This window comes from Melospiza melodia, chromosome 4 (genome assembly GCF_035770615.1).
Source record: "Melospiza melodia melodia isolate bMelMel2 chromosome 4, bMelMel2.pri, whole genome shotgun sequence".
NCBI lineage: Eukaryota > Metazoa > Chordata > Aves > Passeriformes > Passerellidae > Melospiza > Melospiza melodia.
The window spans coordinates 6,632,716-6,652,825 of NC_086197.1; the positions used below are offsets into that span (position 1 = coordinate 6,632,716).

The following is a 20,110-nucleotide window of genomic DNA, read 5'->3' on the forward strand; positions in this document are numbered from 1 at the left end:
TTCAGGCACCACTGTTTTTCTCACCCAGAGGGTGAGAAATCCCAAGGAATGGTTTCAGCACAGCTGTCATCTGGAGAAAGAAAAGAAATCAGTCTTTATTGAGAAACAAAGGATAAAGGACCAAAACATTGGGGTTAAGTGGGAGACTAATGAAACCAAATGGAAGACAGGCATCCCAGGCTGACCCACAGAAACATTCCCACCACCACAGGATTTCTGCCAGCATTTTTCCTTTCCTGGTTTCAGGGTGAAGTTGCTCTTCTCAGTTACTTAAGGAAACAATGCTTAAGTAATCCAAGCTCACTGTGAGCCTGAGACATTTCTGAAAAGAAACAAGTGGGGTTTAACCAGACCCAGCACTTGCAGATGGAAAGTCATGGTAGGTGAGAAAAAGCAGATCACAGGCAGGGTGTGCATTCACTTGGGGAGACAGCTCCCAAAATCATCTCTGAAGCCTGCTTTAGTATTTCATCCTAGTTAATTGACATATTCATTCATTAACTCCATATGACCCAGAAGTTACCTCTGCTCTGTGATGTTTCACATCACTGCTTCAGCACATCCATCACATCACATCCTGCTTTGCTCTAGCAAACTGCACAACCTCCTGCACATCCTGAACAGCTTTATCTAATCAAGGCATATTCTGCTTTAAATTTCTGCTGATAACAAGAAAAAGGAGGCTGAAGAGTACCCTTGCTTTGGCTGCAGCTGTAGCCAAGGAAGTTGTGGAGCACAATCACCAGCCTTGACTGCACACTGATGATTACATAAACCCACAGTTTTAGTGCACACAAGGGAAGAACAGAGTTTTGTTTTTTTTTTCAGTTGTGAGTTTCACGTTGCCCTATCCTGACCTTGTTACACACTGTGCTCTCACAGGCTGTGCAGGTCTGGTTATCCTAAAGGATGCTCAAGTGTTGTGGCCCTGTTTGATCCTCTTGGTGGGACACCAAGCTATTTCTGTAGTGCTGCTTGGCTCCATGCCCCCAGCCCCATCAGTGTGCCATGGAGCTCCCCAGGGATCCTGGGGTAGGAAGGGAGAGCTTGAGCATTTCCTCAGTCAGCTGGCACACACTGCCTGCAGAACACTGCTCTTGTGTGGTGGATAGCAGCTCCCAGGAGCAAGGCAAAGTCTGTGCTGACTGAGGGGCTGACACTTTCTCCCAGCAACTGTGGATGCACACAAGGCTGTTTTCCATCTGTGTGCCTTGCTCTTCTCTGGGACATCCTGCACACTGCTGGATTGCTTCTGCTGTGGCGAAAAGAGAAGCAGAAATTAGATTAGAAGGGACCCACAAGGACTGAGTCCAGCTCCTGGCCCTGCACAGGACACCCCAAGAGTCACACCCTGTGCCTGAGCTGCTACACAGGCTGAGTGAGTGGTAACAGAGCAGGAAATTCTGTGGATCATTAACACAAGGAGAAGTGAGCCTTTCTCTGCTGTTAGATAGCAAGGAGCTAACTAGAGAGAGAGAGAGAGTTACAGCATTTGTTTATTGTGGTGTGTCAGGATTTTCAGAGAGAAGTGCAAGACTAGAAGGAAAAAAACAAAGATATGGAGGAATGAGCTTTTAGGTTGAGCAGTTCATTAAAGGCAGCAAAAGCTCTCAGAAAGAAAACACACCAGGAAAAGGCATTAAAACAAGTATTTTAGTACCAGTGATGTGAATTTAGATTTAAAAAATACAGTCTGAACTTTGAAGGTGAAAAGTTCTGAACACAGTGGTATTTTGAATAAGCAAAGAAAACAATACTGCATGTTTATTTTTTTGCTTCTGTCAGTGAAGAAGGTGAAATAGAAACATTTGTTCAGCACACCTGAAGTGGTGTATCTGTGTCAGTATGGACTGAAGAAACCTCCTGGACCTTTTATCAATCACCATAGTGTCCAGTGACTTAGAGACAGGAGCGTTTGCTAACAAAATCTGTAACTTAATAAACTTCTCAAGTAAGTATGGCTAAAAATCTGAACGAAGGGTGATCACAAGAAACTTCCTGAAGCTTTGCTACTAACCCAGCTATTATTTGGAGATTATGATCTACAAGTACACCACCAGGCATGTTAATCATGGACATTTGTCAGACTGTACAAGAACTCTAGGTGAAAGTAATTGCTATAGAGCTACTCATTAGTATTTGTTAAGTTATGAGTATATAAAACTGGGAGAAAAAACTTTTCTAAGTGATTTCAGATAAGGCAAGCTATTGAACAAAGTTGTTTAGGTATTGTAGCAAGGTCCTAGTTAAGAGGATTTCTTAGGGAATGCAGGGTGCAATCCAAAATATAGATTCAAGGTTTTGTAGGAGTTCTAATGCTTCACACACTTTGTGTTCTCTTTTGGTAACTTAGCCTAATACAGGAAGAATTCAAGCTTGTGCAATCAGATCAGGCATTCAGAAAGAATAAATACTGTTTTTAATGGTCATATCTAAATCTTGCAGTAAATTCTGATGATCCTAATTTTATATGCCACTGGCTGTTGTAACTGAGAGCTCTGTAGGTGCTATACCTGTTTTGGTGATTGTGGGATGGTATTGGAGTAGGTTTTCAGGTTTACTTCAGAGAATCACAGAATCACAAAATCAATTAGATTGGAAAAGACCTTCAAAACCATTGAGTCCAACCTATACTGATCACCAACTTGTCAAGTGTCACACCCAGGCTTTCCTTAAGCACCCACAAGGACAGTGACTCCACCAGCTCCCTGGGCAGCCCATTCTAATCTAATCTAGGGTCTAATCACCCCTTCTGTGAAGAAATTCCCACCAATGCCCAACCTAAACCTCCCCTGGTGCACCCTGAGGCTTTGTCCTCTCACCCTGTGGCAGGTCAGCCAGGAGCAGAGCCCAACCTGCACAAGGCTGCACCCTCCTGTCAGGGAGCTGTAGGGCCTGGGCCTCCTTTTCTCCAGGATGAACAATCCCAACTCCCTCAGCTGCTCCTCATGGGACTTGTGCTTCAGACCCTTTCCCAGCTCTGTTTCCTTTTGGACTTTCTCCAACATCCCAATGTCCTTTCACCCCGTGAAATTATCACATCCCTCTCTCAATACGGGTGGATTGGGCTGTTAACCAAACACTTTGGTACCAAACTGCTCAGCCTGTGCTTTCCACCTGTATGAAAAACGCCAATCACTTGGGTTTTTTTTAAATTTTAAAAGTTTAATAGTAATAAAATGGTTATAAAAATATGAATACAATTAGAGTAATAATAATTTGGACAATTTGAATTAGGACAATACAAGACAATAAAGACAAAGAGTTATGGATGGTCCAGGTACCTTTTTCTGGGCAGCATGAGCCCAAAAAAGGACACACGTTAACAAAGGATTAACCCTTAAAAACAACAGCCTGTTGCATATTCATACACTTCATACATGATGCATAAATTCCATTCAAACACAGGATTCTGTCTGGTAATCGTCAGCTTCTTCCTCTGAATCCTACCAGTGCCTTCGAGGCAGGAAGAAGTTTGTTTCTTCTGATAAGAGAGCAATAAATTCTTTTTCTCTGAAAGATTCAGGTGTCCTGTGGCTGCTATCTCAGTGCAAGTCCTCTCTTAAAAAAAGTATCCTACATAGCATAGTTTCTATTTTAACATTTAACATTTTGTTATAACCTAAAACTATATTTAACACGCTACTTAAGAGAATTAATACAGCATTACTTTCTAACACAACACATATAATATTCATTTAGTATTTGCTGTCGGGACACTAGCTTGTCAGAGTGACCTCCAGAAAAGTCAGAAAGTCTCTTTTCCCAGCCCGGAGCTTGAAGAAGGAGTCAGAGTTCTTAATTTCTTGGTCTCAAGGTTGTTTAGTTTATCTTATCTATAAAAAATTTTCTCCTGCCCTGCCAAGGTCTGTCCAGCAGGACAGTTGCAGGCACTCTGCCTGCCCCCGGGGTGGTGTTATGTCTTTATACTAAAAACTACGTATACAATGGTTACAATTACTTTCCAATACCTATCACCTATGTTGGACAGTGAGCTTCTACTCTAAACCAATCTCTAAGTGCCAGTATCACCCAGAAGATGGAGGCCAAGAAGAAGGAGAAAGGCTGGACATGCCCAGATTCCTCTGTCTTGTCCCCCTGAATCCCCATTCTAAAAACCCCAAATCTACTTTTTCACCTTGTGATAAATTCACTATCGTTCTACTTAATTTGTCATGGCTTGCAGATCTTCATCTAAGGCTCGTAACTTGCTCCACGGGTCACAATCAAAACCAGAGGGGCATCTTGGGCTCTGTGTCAGGGTCTCTGAGACCTATGGCAGGGGTCTTGGCTGCTCAGCACAGCCAGAGGGATGTCCTGGGTCTTGACATTTGCGAAAAGCCAAGCATAAAATACTCATTTTTCACAACCTGGTACCGCTGTACCAACACCACAGACACACCACAGCCCCTCACGCTGAGCGAGTGACGGCCGGGCGGCTTCCCGCGCCCGGCGGGGCCGAGCCGTGCCCGAGGGGCCGTGCCCGCCCCCCGCGCCGCGCGGAGCACTCCGGGAGCGCGGTCGGTCCTTCGCCGCCGCGGCTGCCCGGCCTCAGCCTGATCCCGCCACGGCGGCCCTCGCTCCGCGCCCGTCCCGCCGCTGCGGCTGCCCTCGCCTGGGGAAGGGCGCGGGGGGCGCTCCGTGAGGGCGGTACCGCCGTGTCCCCCCCGGGCGGGGAGGGAGGGACGGCCCGTCCGCAGCGCGCGTCACGTGACGGCGGCGACAGCGACGGTGACAGCGCTGGGACCGCGGCCGGGCCGCCACCGCCATGGGCAGTGAGTGCGGACGGAGCCGGGAGGGAGCGGGCCGGGACCCGGGGCGGGGAACAGCGGCCCCGGGCAGCGCGGGGAGGACGTGGCCGGTGATGCGGCCCCGTGCTCCGGGTGCCGCCGCAGGCAGGGCCGGCGGTGCCGAGCAGCCGCTCCCCGCTCAGGGTCGGTGCTGCCGGGCACGGCGTGAGGCCGGGCGCTGCTTCGTGCTGGGGTGACGTGTTCCACTCTAGCCCTACTATATATATATATATCTATATATGCACTATATACACGTATGGAGCATATATACCCTATGTACATATAAATATGTGTGTATAAGTGTCTAAAGGGCGGGTGTCAAAGGATGGATCAGGCTCTGCTCAGTGATGCCACCAGTAAGACAAGAAGCAAAGGGCACAAACTGATGCCCAGGAAGCTCCACCTGAACATGAGGAGGAATTTCTGTCCTGGGCAGTGACCGAGCACTGGAGCAGGTTGCCCAGAGAGGCTGTGGAGTCTCCCTCACCGGAGATGTTCCAGAAGGGTCTGGGCACATCCCTGTGCCCTGGGATGGCCCTGCCTGAGCAGGGAGGCTGGAGCAGCTGAGCCCTGTGCTTCCTTCCAGCCTGACCCATTCCATGATGCTCTGATGGAGCTGTGCCACCCTCTGTGGGCTGAGTGCGCGTTCCAACCAGCTGTGTGAGGGCTTGGGATACGTAGAGGAGACATGTGTCACATCAGAGTGTACATGTAAGCACGGCCCTACAGCCAAAATGTTACTTACAGTGTAATAAATGCCTTCTGCAGTGTAATAAATGCATCCTCTTTGAAAAGGATCCAGTGGTGGTTTTTTGTCTGCCCCAGTGTGTTGGGGCTGGAAATAATGTTCAAGTTTTGAAGGCAAATTCCCTACATACACTTTGATTTTTTTCTGCCCCTAAATTGACTACATTTTTTTGCCCAGTAAAAGAGCTCAAACTGTTGAGCTTTTCTGTGTTTCTAAAGGGGAAACTGTGAAGAGAGATGGATTAAAACTAAATAAAATCCCCTAAAGTTCCAATCAGAATAAGTGTTGCACTCATTAAATTACAATTTGTAAGCATTTTTTAATGATTAACTATTTTTTCAGCTAAATACTTGAATAAACCCACGATTCTTATCTCTGCATGGATACCTTTTGATGTCAGTCTCTTTCTGTGTTTAACTAGCACAGAGTGATACTAGGTCATTTATTTTTAGATGGAATACAATTCAGTTCACTTCTGGTGATACATACAGCACCAATTCTCTAAAATTATTCCAGCTGTGGAAAAAAGAATGGGCCAAATCTGGTTAGAACAAGAATTCTATTTCACAATTTTGCCCTGTTTTCAGCTGTTTTAAGAGGAGGGTATTGGTTTTCAGACAGTTTTGGAAGCTAAATAAAGTTCTGTGAAGTTAATAAGTGTTCATTAATATATTTTTCTGTCTTCTTTTGTGTGTGTGTGTTTGTTTTCCTGGAACAGTAAAATTTTTAGAAGTCATTAAGCCATTCTGTGCAGTGTTACCTGAAATCCAGAAACCGGAAAGAAAAGTGAGTGCCACATTATGTTCTTACTTTTATAGTTCACAGGGGAGGGAATATTGTGATATTCTAGTCCAGGCTCCAATATAAATACAGACAGAAGGCCCTAAAGTAGAACATATTCTTTGGAACAGGGGGGGACACATATTAAGGTAAAACATTACTGTGATGATGAATTTTGAGCACCCTTCTGGTAAGTTGTTCCCTGTGGTAATGATGCTAACTCATTAAAAAAAAAAAAAAATCTCAATTCTAGACTGAGTTTATTTAGTTTTAGCTCCATGTGATCTATTTTAACATATTAGGACACAATCTTCAAGCTTTGTTTTCCTGTTGGCTTTGAGCTGGCTTGTATATTACTTGGAAAAGGATTGTTCTGTAGATCAGGAAGCACAAATTTAATTGTCCCCTTCCAAAAAGTATTTCCTACAGCCACAGCTGTGATTGACCTTGCTGAGGTGGGAGAGTGATCTGTGGTACAGTTCAGGTAATTGCCTTGTTCACCTTCTGGATGTGACATTTCTCTTTGATCTGAAGTCAGTGAACTCAGTTCATTTACAGCTGATCTCTCTCATTCTCTAGCTCTTGAAACTCCTCCCATTTGAAACTGCTCCTCCTCCATTCTTGGCACATTTTCTAGATTAAAAATAGGTAATTTTTATAGATCAGAAAGAGACCTGCCCTGTCCAAAAAACCCTCCAACCAAACACCATTTTTGCTTTCAAAACTCAAGCAAGCACATATTGCCCACGTGACAATCTTAATTAAAATAACAAATTGACTTGTCATGGCTATTGTCATGACTTCCATGAAAATTCCTTAAGAGCTAAATGTTGGGTTTTACATTCTTAAAAGGGAAAGCTTAACTGGGAACATGGCACCATCTCAGAGAATCCTCTTTGGTTAATGAGAGGTTCCCCAAGGTTAGACCTGGATGTAGAGGTGTTTGTGCCAGTCACCATAGCTGAGCCTGCTCAGTTGAATGAAGAAAATACAGTAAAAAATTATGATTATGGCCCTCTGGAATAGATTGTTTCAAAAGACTGGGATTTACCCCCTGGCTCTTGCTCCATCTAGTTGCTTTCCAGCACTCTTCAGCGTTGGGACAGGTTTCTAAACAAATTATTTAGGCCAGACAAAGTTGTTTTCAGAGCAGGAGTCTCCAGAGCCAGGCTTGCATGTACCAGGTCTCGTTGGCAGGTGCCCATCTTTGTTTCTGCAGTGGAGAGCCATGGTGCAATCTTCTGGTGCTGATTTATGGCACATCTGTGATTAGCTGGTTACAGCCATCTCAGTTTTGTTTTCTGAGATGAGTGAGAAGAGAAAGCTGACACAAACCTCCAGGTACTGATGTTTCTGTAAGGCTCAGTGGCTGATGGTATTTGCCAGAGAGGATGAGGGGTTTGATGTGTCCTTGTTGCCCATCATCAGATGAAGGATGCCCAGAGAGGTGCCAAGATTCCTGTCCTGTCTATTTGGGTCACTTTGTCTTTACTGCTATTTTGGTCACTGTCCAGACAATGGCTGCCAGTTGCCAGCTTTGTACAAATTTAAAGTGAAAATGTAATTGGGAACATCTTTCCTAGGCTGAGGAGCCCTTTGACCACTTTCTGTCATGTTCCTTGATTCTGTGTAGTTTATCAACAGATTTAGGTCATTCCATGTAACTCTATTCTCTGTAATTTATTGGTTTCTAGCAAGCTGTCACAGGCAGACATGACCAGTAATGGTTTCAGTGGATTGGTTTAAGGCCAGGACAAGAAATTCAGATAAATAGAAAAATAAATTAATTTTCATTAAGCACATATTGATTGTTAAATGAAGATGATGTTTTGATTCAGTTGGGCTCTCACTGAATCATTTTGCTGTTCTTGTTGATGAGGAAAGTGATTTCTTCTGTCTCTAGGGAGTGTTGCTTTCGTGTTTTGGCCAACTTGATTAGCAAAAGTGGTTGCTGCTTTTGTAGTTAGTAGAATGGGCTCCTATTTCCCTCATGCACAGATTTGTTAAGTAGAACACACTGTTCAGAGCACCAAGATGATAATGCTCAAGCCCCTGCATTTTCACATGATTTAAGAAAAATGTCAGAGGAAGAAAATGTCCAATTGAATCAGATCAGATGGTGAAATTTACTGTCCCTGTGCTTGTTAGCATTTGTGGCTGGAATATTTTGGTATCACACTGTATTTTGCCATTCCTTACATATGGGTTTGGATGACTCCTTTTGCTTTTTTGTCATCTTGACTCATAGAGACTGTTTTCCTTGTGAATAACTGTGATTTGGGTGATGCAGAATTCCTCTAATGCTCATATTCACCACAGTTAGAGAGAACCAGAGCAGTTCTAGACCTTCACTGATGCCTCTGAAGCCAAGTTTAACTGTAAGGCTGTAGAGATAATTTGGCTGAGCATTTTTGGTTCTAGAAGTCTGTGCTTAAAGTCTGAATTGTGGAGTTCAGACCTGGTAAAATGGGTCAGCACTGCATAGTCTAACACAAGGTATTGTTTAGATTTATTTGCTGCTATCACTATTTTTCTTTTTATAACTCTGTGCTGTAAGTATTTTTAGCATCTGTCCTCTTTTAAGAGTGAGGCAGTAGCAGGAAATAAATTAAATTACCTGAATTATTTTGCTTCTAAGTGCGTGGTTTCACTCATAAAGATGTCGACTGCATTCTGGGTTTTCTTTGCTTGAGGACCTGTTCTGCTGCTGCACTGGTTTGTAGTTCCTCATTTGTGGGTGTTCTGTACCTATTAAACCAGGCACTAATCCTTTCTCTTGTGACTTCACAGGCAGATTCAGTGGTTGGAGGCAGAGAGCCCCAACCATTTCTGCTGGATCTCTCTTAGGTGTTGTTCATGTCGTTTTGTAGCTGCTCACACTTGTCTGCAGTGAGCACATTTAACCCTCAGGTTTGCAGTCCTGGAGGAGAGGTGGGAACCTGAACATAACCCTGCACCCCAGTCCTCTCTGCTCTCAAGAGCATTTCTGTCTGTCTCATGCTTTGAGTAATCCTCTGACTCAAACCTAAATCTTGTGATTCTTCTCTTCTTGCACCTGGCACTAATTACAGGCACCTCAAATGTTGTGACTCTGAGATTCTCCTCAATGAATTAATCACTAGTGATCATTGGCCTGGCATTCTTTTTAAAGTAATGTATAACCTACATCAATAAAATTGGAGGAAAACAAGGAATATTTAAAAATCATTTTGTGGTGTGTGTCCATGAACATAATGATGAATTTAAAGCTTCTTCTAACACCCTTTGAAGAACTTAATTCTAAATATTTTGAATTACTGTCAAAAGCTCATGGTTCTTCTGGTTTTAATCACATGTCTTCCCAACAGTTCAATCCCTCTAAAAACTCCATAGTGCTTTAGTTTAAGAATTTCCAGCCTTACAAAACTTCTGTTGGAGCCTAGAGCACTCAGTACTGAAGATAAGTTTTTTGCATTAATCTTTCATGTTTGCTCTGGTAAGTCCATGATTTCAGCCATGCTGTTGCTCTTCTCTAAATGTATTAGAATTCTGTAGATAAAATATATTCTAGTGACTGAATGTCTGCCAGTCCCACATAAGTTACCTTTGTCTCCCTCTCTAAAATCTGAAATCATATTAAAAATACATTCCAATGAGGAGTGATGCTTTCTGGTTTGATATCTTTCCATTGAATTCTGAGTGATAACAGCATTTAGTATTGTTGTGAGAGTGCAGTGGAAGTTCTGCCTACATGAACATGTTTGTGTCTCCACTCTGTCCTGTAGATCCAGTTCAGAGAGAAGGTACTATGGACAGCCATCACCCTCTTCATTTTCTTAGTGTGCTGCCAGGTAGGTATTGATATCATCTGTGGTCAGAAAATGTGTGTGCTGTTCATAAAAATACCCTGAAAGCATGAGATGTTCTTGTTTCATGTTGACCTACCAGTTTCAGCTTTTGTTTTCATGTTAAAGTATTTAAAGTTCAGTTCAAAAAACCTGGTTCTCTGAAATAGTCTGTAGTGTTGATCATAGATGTTTTTAGAAACTAAAGCTTTATATTTAGTCAGAAACACATGATGTTTTTTTCTTGTTACAAAGGTCCTATCAAATGATGGTAGTGGCTGCAGGGTAAACAGCCAAGGTAATTATTTATTGAGCAGCATAAACAAGCCAAGCAATTCAATGCATTGTTTACCCTCTGTTCATAGCTACATTTAAATTTTAGCATTCACAAGGGTGAAAACTAAATCAAAGTGACTCTTTGGCAAATTTCTCTTCAACAAGCTGATGGATTGTAAAGATTGCAGGAAAATGTTTTTGTGAAGGGTTTGAAGTTGACATGTAGAACTTGTTTTTTGTGAATATCTTGGTAAAGTTGAGCTAAAGCCCTTTCAAAGTGCCTGTCTTTGTAAACATTTATGTGATCTTTATTAGTTGTAGCCATTCCTAAAACCTGTGCTTGGCTTGTAAAGAGTGGAGGCTTTTTTTTTCTTTTAAAATGTTTTTTTTTTAAACCTGAACACTGAAGAAAATGAGAATCCATGCATTACTTGTTATACATTTTTAGGGACTTACAGATCTATGTCTTGGAAGAATCAAAACAAACTGTACATTTCAGAAATTTCAGAATCGGGTTTTTAGCTTATGTTTATTAATGCAGCCATTCCAGACTGCAGAGCAGCAGTTTAATAGTTTTTGTTTTCAGCTCTGAAGGACTGTTTAAAGGCTAAAACACAGCTCTTGTACCTATCTGTTTTTTGGAAGGAGGAAGTGGGAATGATACTAGAGCTAGAACATGTAGGTATTTGGGTTTACTGGCAGCTGGATGTATGCATAATTAGAATTTTCATCTGTGTGAGAGATCATAGTAGTTGAATAAGGAAAACAGATGGTTCAGACTAGAGTTTTCAGAAATTGATCCCTAAGATTGCCTGGATTGTTATTCTACTGTTTTGGTGATTAGAAAGAGTTTTAAAGAGGTCAAAATCCCTCAATATTGACATACAGAATATTGTAAGTTTTGTGTGAACATGTTTAGTATTGATAGTTCCATGTGGGATATTTCAAAACCTATTTAAACTTCTTTTTAAGGGTTTCTGCTGTTTCCTGTGGAAGGGTCTTAGTTTAGTCCTCTGAGTTGTGCCCCAGTTGGAGGACTAAAATAAATGGTGTCAATACTTCTGGTTTAATTAAAAAAAAATAAAAAATTAAACAATGTAACAGTTGAATGATTACATGTTAAGATTTTGTATGAATGCCTGCTAATTGTGTGTATCTCTTTCATGCTGTTGTGCACTTTGGCAGATCCCTTTGTTTGGAATCATGTCATCAGATTCTGCAGACCCCTTCTATTGGATGAGAGTCATTCTTGCATCAAACAGAGGTTGGTGCTCACTCCTTTCTCTGTTTTCTCTTGGGATAAACAGCCCAGGAGGAAAACACTTGGCTGGTAAATTCCACAGCACCCAGATGTCAGGTTGGAACACTTTGTCAAGTTCTTAACACAGATGGAATCAGAATTGGTACTTGAGCAGTACTTCATGTTGGGAATGGGATTTCTTTGAGATGCAGATGAGATTAATACTGATTCACAAGTTTTGGGATGATTCCACTCAGGATTTTAGAGCTGTCTCTCTCTAGCTAATATATGAGACAGGGAATCTTCTGACTTTCCAGTTAGGAACTGCACTAATGTGCAGTGGGAGGGTGTTGATTAGGAAATGCCTCACCTGTGCAAGTCAGTTACACTTCATAATGGTTTGGCAATGTTATGGGTGAGTAGTTTTCTAGGTAGGAAAGCTGAAGGCAGAGATGATTAGGCATAAACTTTAGCAAAATTAAACTAACACATCTAGGAAGAGTAAAGTGGAACACAACCAAATGTATAAGATTCAAACTAATGCTAGAAGTCTGAAACTTAAGATGGGTAACCAGTCATGCCTGACTCTAAATGAGGACACTGATCTCATCTGTAGCTTGGAAAATTGGCTGGAAGGAAGAAAATCACTGGAACCCCCTAATGTGAAGGTACTGCTTACTTAGGAATAGCAAATTTTGTTACCAGTGAGGATAGTAAAGTAAAGAAGTTCTCTACTTCAGGTTCTCCTGCAGAATTTGCAGAATTTGATGTGTCCCTAGCAGTGTATGATACTAAATATGCTGTCCACTACCCAAACAGAATGGTAACAGTGGCCAAGAAAAAGGCTAGAGAGATTGAAAGCAATGAAAAACAGGAGTGGGAAAGTTAGTTTTCACTTCAGTCAACTGACTAGAAGTCATTGGAGGATGTGAGGTGAATCCTAAAGATTTTGACATCCTAACTTTCTGGCTGCTGGAGGAGTAGAGATTTCCATGACAGGTGATGTAATATTTTACATGGAAACTCCAGGATACAAGTATGAAAGAACCAAATGATAATAATTAATTTAATGCTTTCCCTCTTTGAATTGGATACATTTGGGAGTTGATACCTCAGTGGCTCAGTGTCAGTGAGTTGGCAGAGTTAATAGCAGCTTAATGATGCTTTTTCTTTTGTTGAGAACTAACCCTAAACTCTCAACTGGAGCCAGTGATTCAAAGGGCAGTGTTCTTAGAAAATGTGGATCTGCAGCATATTTTTGAGGTCTGCAAAATTAAACTGTTGGAAAATGTGACATAGAAGCACTGACAGAGCAAACAACCAGGGACAAGATGCTGTCCAGGGAAAGGTTCCTTGAGGATGTGCCAACAAAGCTGAGCTTCAGCGTGCATTGGCCTTCAGTGTTAGCATAATTCCACAAAAATATTTGTAATTAAAAGCTACGTGGGTTTTCCATGCTGCCTTCAAAATTACAGGTTCTAACACAGCAGCCTTTGTGAGGCCATAACTGTGTTTGCTTTGTCATGCCTGTAGAGGAATATACATATTGGAAACATTATTAGAAATACTTTTTAGAGGTCAGGAACCTTTGAAGAGACATAATGCTTTAGGAGAGGTGCTGGAATGGCAGTTGTTTTCATTTTTCTTCTTTTCTAGGTACTTTGATGGAACTGGGTATCTCACCCATTGTGACATCAGGTTTGATCATGCAGCTGCTGGCAGGAGCAAAGATCATTGAAGTTGGTGATACTCCAAAAGACAGAGCCTTGTTCAATGGAGCTCAGAAATGTGAGCACTGTTCCAATTGAAATTACTGAGTGTATTTTTAATCTTGGGACAGCAGCCTGCCTAAGTGATAATAGATATGAGATTTCTTTGGTAGGTGACTTCAGATTGTTTTAAAGGATTTGCTTTCTCTCTTTTAGTATTTGGGATGATTATTACCATTGGGCAAGCCATTGTGTATGTTATGACTGGAATGTATGGAGATCCTGCTGAAATGGGTGCTGGAATTTGTCTTCTTATTATAATTCAGGTTTGTAAAGAGCTATTTTGTGTGTAACTGAGACTGGTTAGAGACAGTATAGCTGGAAGGAAAAATCTTTCTGTGTCTGGGTGACTTCAGTTTATTTATTTTTAATGCTGCAAAGCATCATTATTTGTGTCTGTTAGAGATATGAGAAAATAATATATGAGAAATTCTAAATATTCCATTAAGGAGGAGAATGCTGGGATAGTTAATATCAAAAGTATTTCAGGTAGGAGTGGTGCTTAATTGAAAATACAGGAATTGGTGGCTATAAAAAATACAGGAATTCCAGTAGCTGCTCTTCAGTGCTGTGGAGGAATTCTCACTAAATGGCAGAGCTGCAGCTTTGAGACATTCTCCTGTAGAACAGAACAGTAAATGCCCGAACTTTAACTATTTTTTTAGAAAAAAAGTTATTACTGAGTAATCTGTTTGCTGTTTCTGCCTTGAAAAAAGGCACAGAGGTCATTGCCAGGTGAGATGTGCAGGCATTGGTACATGAGGGGTCAGAAACACTGCATGAATGACATTTAGATGAAAGACTTAATAATCAGTTTCCAAGATTATGAAAATACTGAAGCAGGGAATTAATACACAACTCTTGACTTGATTTATTCTTGTTTCTGCTCAGTTTTGTTTCTTTTCTCACAGCTGTTTGTGGCTGGTTTGATTGTGTTGCTGCTAGATGAGTTGCTACAGAAGGGTTATGGATTGGGGTCTGGTATTTCCCTGTTTATTGCTACCAACATCTGTGAAACCATTGTCTGGAAAGCTTTCAGTCCCACCACCATCAACACTGGCAGAGGTATGTGTGCTGTTTCATGAAACAGTCATGTTTCAGTGGGTGTATACTACACATAAACCATCAGATTTTTATTGGATGACATTTTAAAAAAGTTCTAATGTGTGGTGATGGGCTTCTGAAGTCAGTTGTCCAATTAACATTGAAGATGAAAATGTCTAATTTACATGGAGATTAATACAAGTTTGCCTTTGCTGATTTGAAGTGCAGTAGTTGAGATGGGACTTCAGGCCCCTTGAAGGAAAATTTTTGGGTTTCCACACCGAAGTCATGTTGTTTTAGCATCACTTAGTCCATGGAAATAGAGAAGAGAGGAAGTGCTGTACACTCAGAGGAGTTGTTTGTGATCCAGCTGATGTTTGTGGCTGTAGGATGCTTTTGTAGTTGGTGCCTCTGAATTACTTTAAGCTGGTTTGATTCTTCAGAGGCTGCAGTCTCTTCATTCCACTGTCAATATCTGGTTGTTCTGAGACCCCTGAAATAGCACCTTAAGACACAGCATCAGGAAATTAACTCATTTACTGCATTCATTTGAAATCCTGAGCCATGTTTTTAGTAGTTCTGTTTTTGTAGTTCTAAAAGCTGTTTTTCACCTTGTTTATTATTTCTTCCTTCTGAACATCCTCCTACTCCCAGAAAAGAAGGGAGGAGAGTATTCTTCCAAGTGTGTGACTTTGATGATTTTGTTTCATTTTGTTTTGTTTTTCTAACCAAGAATAATGGTTTTTTAGATCATTCTACATTCCATAACCTAAAAGAGTCCTATGTTGTGACATATTTGTTATGACAGGATCCGTGTCCTATTGTATCACATTTTTTGTGTGTCATACTTAAAATTTCAAAAAGAAAGGTACTTAATTGTTTTAATTAAGTACATAAAGGTACTTCAATGTTTTTAATTTGGAGATTAACCTTTCTTTCCTTTCTTGCCTCATGCAGGAACAGAGTTTGAGGGTGCTGTGATTGCATTGTTCCATCTCCTGGCCACACGAACTGACAAGGTCCGGGCTCTGCGGGAGGCGTTTTACCGACAGAACCTGCCCAACCTCATGAACCTGATTGCTACAGTGTTTGTGTTTGCTGTAGTCATCTATTTCCAGGTAAAACTCCCCACAGCTGCTCTGCACAGGGGGAGCTGCACCCTGGACACTGCAGTCTTTGGGAAAAGATGGGAGGGTTTAAGCCAGAGTAACTGAAGTACCTTAGCTTTGAGTGATGAACTCTTTCTATTCCAGTGTTGTTATTTCAGTAACAATTACCTCTGTAACAGTAAAGCTGTAAAATTCTACAGCCAGCCCTAGTTGCACTCAGCGTGTAATTTCACATTCCATTGAATGCCATACACACTATGAGAATATTTTTAATAAAATGGATTCTGGTACTGCAGTGGTTGCACCACACCAATAATATTTTTAATATTCATCATTGACTGAAAAGAATACTTTTAAACAGAGCTGGAGAATTTTGCTTCTTTGGGGTGTGTAGTTTATTGGTTTTTGCCTAATTTTCTGGAAACGTTTAATTAGTGTTTCTTTTAAATCTAAGTATCTACTAAAATGGACACTAAAGGAGGATCCATGTGGAGATAATGGGGACGAGGGCAGCTAAAATGTAATTTTAAAGATTTTTTTTAAGTAGTTGAGTTTGAGTTTTGGGAGGGCAAAAAAACAACCAAAAAAAAAAAAACCCCAAAAAAAGGTTTTCAAGTTCATGTGGCTTTTCTTGGGTCTACTCAGAAAAGGTCCTGCCCCAGAAAACTACACAAGAGCCTGGCCTTACACACAAGAGCCTGGCCTTACACACAAGAGCCTGCTGGTAGCTGGCTAGTTCATGGTAGCTGGAAGCCATGACAGGCTTTATCAACCCCTAAACTATAAAATGTATTTTACAGGAGTACCAGTTAGCAGATGAGAAACCATGTTTATGTGACAAGAATGTAACACAACCAAGCAGTAACACTTTTAAATCCTTAAAATCTGTAATCCAGACTGTGGCAGAAAGCCTTTGGGCTTTACCATCTCAGGCCTTGTTGTCCTTGTTTATCTAGCAAGAGCTGCCTGGTCAGGAATAGCTTTGGGGCATTTGGGAGTTCCTTGTGTCTCAGAGGTGAACCCTGGTGCGTTTGTGTTCTTTGCACAGGGGTTCAGAGTGGATTTGCCCATCAAGTCTGCACGGTACCGTGGGCAGTACAGCAGCTACCCCATCAAGCTGTTCTACACCTCCAACATTCCCATCATCCTGCAGTCTGCCCTGGTGTCAAACCTCTATGTCATTTCCCAGATGTTGTCTGTTCGTTTCAGTGGCAACTTCTTGGTGAACTTACTGGGACAGTGGGCAGTGAGTATTTGATCACATTTTAGAATTATTGCATTTTTACTTTGATGTGACTCCTTGGTATTTAACCAGCTGGAATACTTACTTTGTAACATTTGTGTATAAAAGCTGTTTCAAACATCAAAGGGGAATTCCTCTATTAATGCAGCATACAAATGTGGAAAATCTGTGAAAAATAATTTCTTGCCTTTTTCTTCCCCTCTCAGGATGTCAGTGGAGGTGGCCCTGCTCGCTCTTACCCTGTTGGTGGCCTGTGCTACTACTTGTCTCCTCCAGAATCCATGGGTGCAATATTTGAGGATCCTGTCCATGTAATAGTTTATATAATATTTATGTTGGGATCCTGTGCATTCTTCTCCAAGACTTGGATCGAGGTGTCTGGCTCATCAGCAAAAGATGTAGGTGTTCTACCTTAATGCTTTTCAAACAGTGCTTTTGATTTAGAACTGACCCCAGCTACTGACTGATCAATTTATCCCAGAAAACATCAAGTGACTGTGAAACACTGCAGCAGTTTCATAAATAATGTTTTCTGCAGGTTGCCAAGCAACTCAAAGAACAGCAAATGGTGATGAGAGGCCACAGGGATACATCCATGGTTCATGAGCTTAACAGGTAAGGAAGTGCTGAGTTCCAGCTGGGTGGTGAGGAGTGCTGGGGAAGTGTCAGCTAGAGCAGGGATTGTTGGAAAAATCTGATACCTGTTTCCACTGCAGAAGAGAAGATTCCCAAAAGCTGTTGCCTTTCTTAGTTATGCAAAAGAAGTTACAGCAGCAGATTAGAGATTAACCTGTACTGTCTTTTTTTTTTTTTAAAGTGACATAATGAGGGATTTTGAGATGTTCATAAACATCTCTTCCATGTTTGTCAAAGAAAGATACCTTGGTTATTACTTTCTTCTTCCCTGTTTTTTCCTTTCTTACAGATACATCCCTACAGCAGCTGCATTTGGGGGTTTGTGCATCGGTGCCCTCTCAGTACTGGCTGACTTTCTAGGAGCCATTGGCTCTGGCACTGGCATTCTGCTTGCAGTCACTATTATTTATCAGTATTTTGAAATATTTGTAAAAGAACAGGCTGAAGTTGGAGGAGTAGGTGCATTATTTTTCTAGATGTCCAAATATTTCATGGTTTGTGTGAAAGGGAAGGTATTTTGACAACATGCATCATTTAGTCCAATAATGCTCTTTTCTTTTTACTTGTTTTCAAGTGCTACGTGTCCCATTACTGTAATGGGCATTGAGCAATGCCTGTGTGCAGCATTAGTACCAGCTGCCTTAAGAATAAAGTTTACATTATCTTGTTTAAGTATTATCTAGTGTTGCCTGTAATGCTGGAAACAATTCATCTACCTTGCTGTTCAGACACTGCAGTGAGATTGTGAAATGTATCAGTTTGAGAGCCGGTAAAAGTCTTTGCACAGAGCAGTAAAGTGTTAAATTAATTCCCCTGTCCCTAATAGAAAAAAACAAACCCCTGAGTTCAGATTGCCACGTGCCAGTATTCCTGACAAAATTTATTTGTATCTGTATTTTACATTAATTTTTTATACTTTTTTAAACTGCATTTCCCCACTACTGAACTCAGCGCTCCTTATTCCTTTGCTGTGCCTCCACCCAGGCACCTTGCTCTGAGCTCTGAGGGTGGCAAGCAAACATTTCCTGGCTGATACTGATCTCACCTGTGAGCTGGCTCTGCCTGGGGGATCTGCTGTGCCCAGGGCTCTGCCCAGCCCTGCCAGCAGTTCTGTTCAACCATGTACTTGTGAAAACTGTGCCACTGAAACTTCATGTCCACTACTTTGCTTTTGTGAGTCTAAAGAACGAGGCCTGGTTCCTGCAGCAGTTCAGAGGAGGGGAGAGGGGGAACGGGGAGTTCCTGCTGAAAATTTGTCGCACTTTACGGCGGCGATGTAACAAATGTAAGCGTTAGACAATAAACTTATTTAATTAAACTCTCTCCTGTGCCTTGGGTGTGCCAGATGTAATTCATGTGCAGTCTTTGGGGATTTCTATAATGCCTTGATAGGGAAGTGTGGGGGTCCCAGTTGTGGGTTCCTCTGGGTCTGGATTGAAGGCACTTGAGATGGGATTTCATGTTCAGACTCAGCTGTTTATTATTTCTTTCCAGTAAAACAGTCTCACTGCTGTGAGTTGGGCACCTTTTCATTAGAAGGCATAAAATGGCCAACAATCTCTTGTTACAAGGTCTTGTTAGACTAAACTATCCAATTAAGAACTGACACCTGGATTATTTTCCCTTTTAACCCAATAACTGATCCCAAAGAGCTGCAATGGGGACTTTCCTGCCCAATTACAAAATGCCACCCAAACCCATGGAGAAGGAGGAAGAAGAAGCACGAAGAAGAAACCCAGGATGACACCCTGTGCCCTCCATCTTGCTTCCATCCACTACATACTAAAAATCCCAAAACCTCAATTTCTCACCCAGTGATACACCTACACTGCTCTCTATCATCTATTGCACACTTTTGTGGATTCCAGTCTGTCTTGAAGTCTGGGAAACTTTCTCCATGAATGAGGGTCAAAGTCAGGGCTCCCCTGGTGATCAGGGCACTCCAGAGCAGACAGAGATATTCCCAGTGCTCTGGGTTTCCACAACGAGATAGGGAGCCTTCCAGATCTTTCTTCCTCTTTATTTTTTTTCTTTCTAGAATATAATTCTGATTAATTTTTAGCAGCCACAATTTAAAAAAAATCCCAAGATTCCTCCCCTTAAAGTCATTGTGCTTTTCTGCTCTGCTGTAATCACTTTTCCCCTTTGATGTCACATTTCTTCTGTCTTCTCTCACTCTTAATTTGAAAGTAACTTTGTGTTGTGAACGTAAGAAACTCTTGAGCAATTCTCTGTTTCAGAAAGTGTCCCTAATTATACACACTCATCTATTTTAGAGGCAGGACTAATTTTGATGTGTGTTTGTTAAACTCTGAGATCCTGACCTTTCAGCTGTGGTGGCTGTTTACATAATTAGCAGCAGGCCACTGTGTGCAGATGCACTGAAGGTTTATTTGGGATAAGATGTACCTAGAAGTGATCTGACTGATGAAGGTGCAGCCTGGGTACACACATGTCCTCAGGAGAGGGAAAACTGCAAGGCTGTGCCCCTCAGGGCACATAAGTGACCTCAGACCTTCAGCAGGATCCCCTGGCTGGGCCTGTACAGTTTGGTTTGCACTGGTAGATGGAGTAGATGATCATTATTTTAGATCAGACAAACCTGTTTTCTCTTTCTGCATGGTCTCTTCATGTCTAAATCACAATAGGAA

At 41.7% G+C, this 20,110-nt stretch overlaps 1 protein-coding gene across 1 annotated transcript; it reads left to right on the plus strand.

Moving 5' to 3' along the window:
• Nucleotides 1-4,683: 4,683 nt before the first annotated feature.
• Nucleotides 4,684-18,777, plus strand: SEC61A2 (SEC61 translocon subunit alpha 2). Its single transcript, XM_063153726.1, has 12 exons — nucleotides 4,684-4,775; nucleotides 6,257-6,324; nucleotides 10,083-10,148; nucleotides 11,604-11,682; nucleotides 13,315-13,446; nucleotides 13,584-13,693; nucleotides 14,339-14,492; nucleotides 15,429-15,589; nucleotides 16,629-16,826; nucleotides 17,030-17,221; nucleotides 17,362-17,438; nucleotides 17,749-18,777. The coding sequence occupies exons 1-12, from the start codon at nucleotides 4,769-4,771 to the stop codon at nucleotides 17,933-17,935; spliced, it is 1,431 nt and encodes a 476-aa protein (XP_063009796.1). The 5' UTR covers nucleotides 4,684-4,768; the 3' UTR covers nucleotides 17,936-18,777.
• Nucleotides 18,778-20,110: the final 1,333 nt, after the last annotated feature.

Coding starts and splice junctions, on each gene's coding strand:
- SEC61A2 (XM_063153726.1), top strand. Junction 6,325..10,082: donor TCCAGAAACCGGAAAGAAAA/GTGAGTGCCACA, acceptor TCTGTCCTGTAG/ATCCAGTTCAGAGAGAAGGT. Junction 17,222..17,361: donor CTGGCTCATCAGCAAAAGAT/GTAGGTGTTCTA, acceptor TGTTTTCTGCAG/GTTGCCAAGCAACTCAAAGA.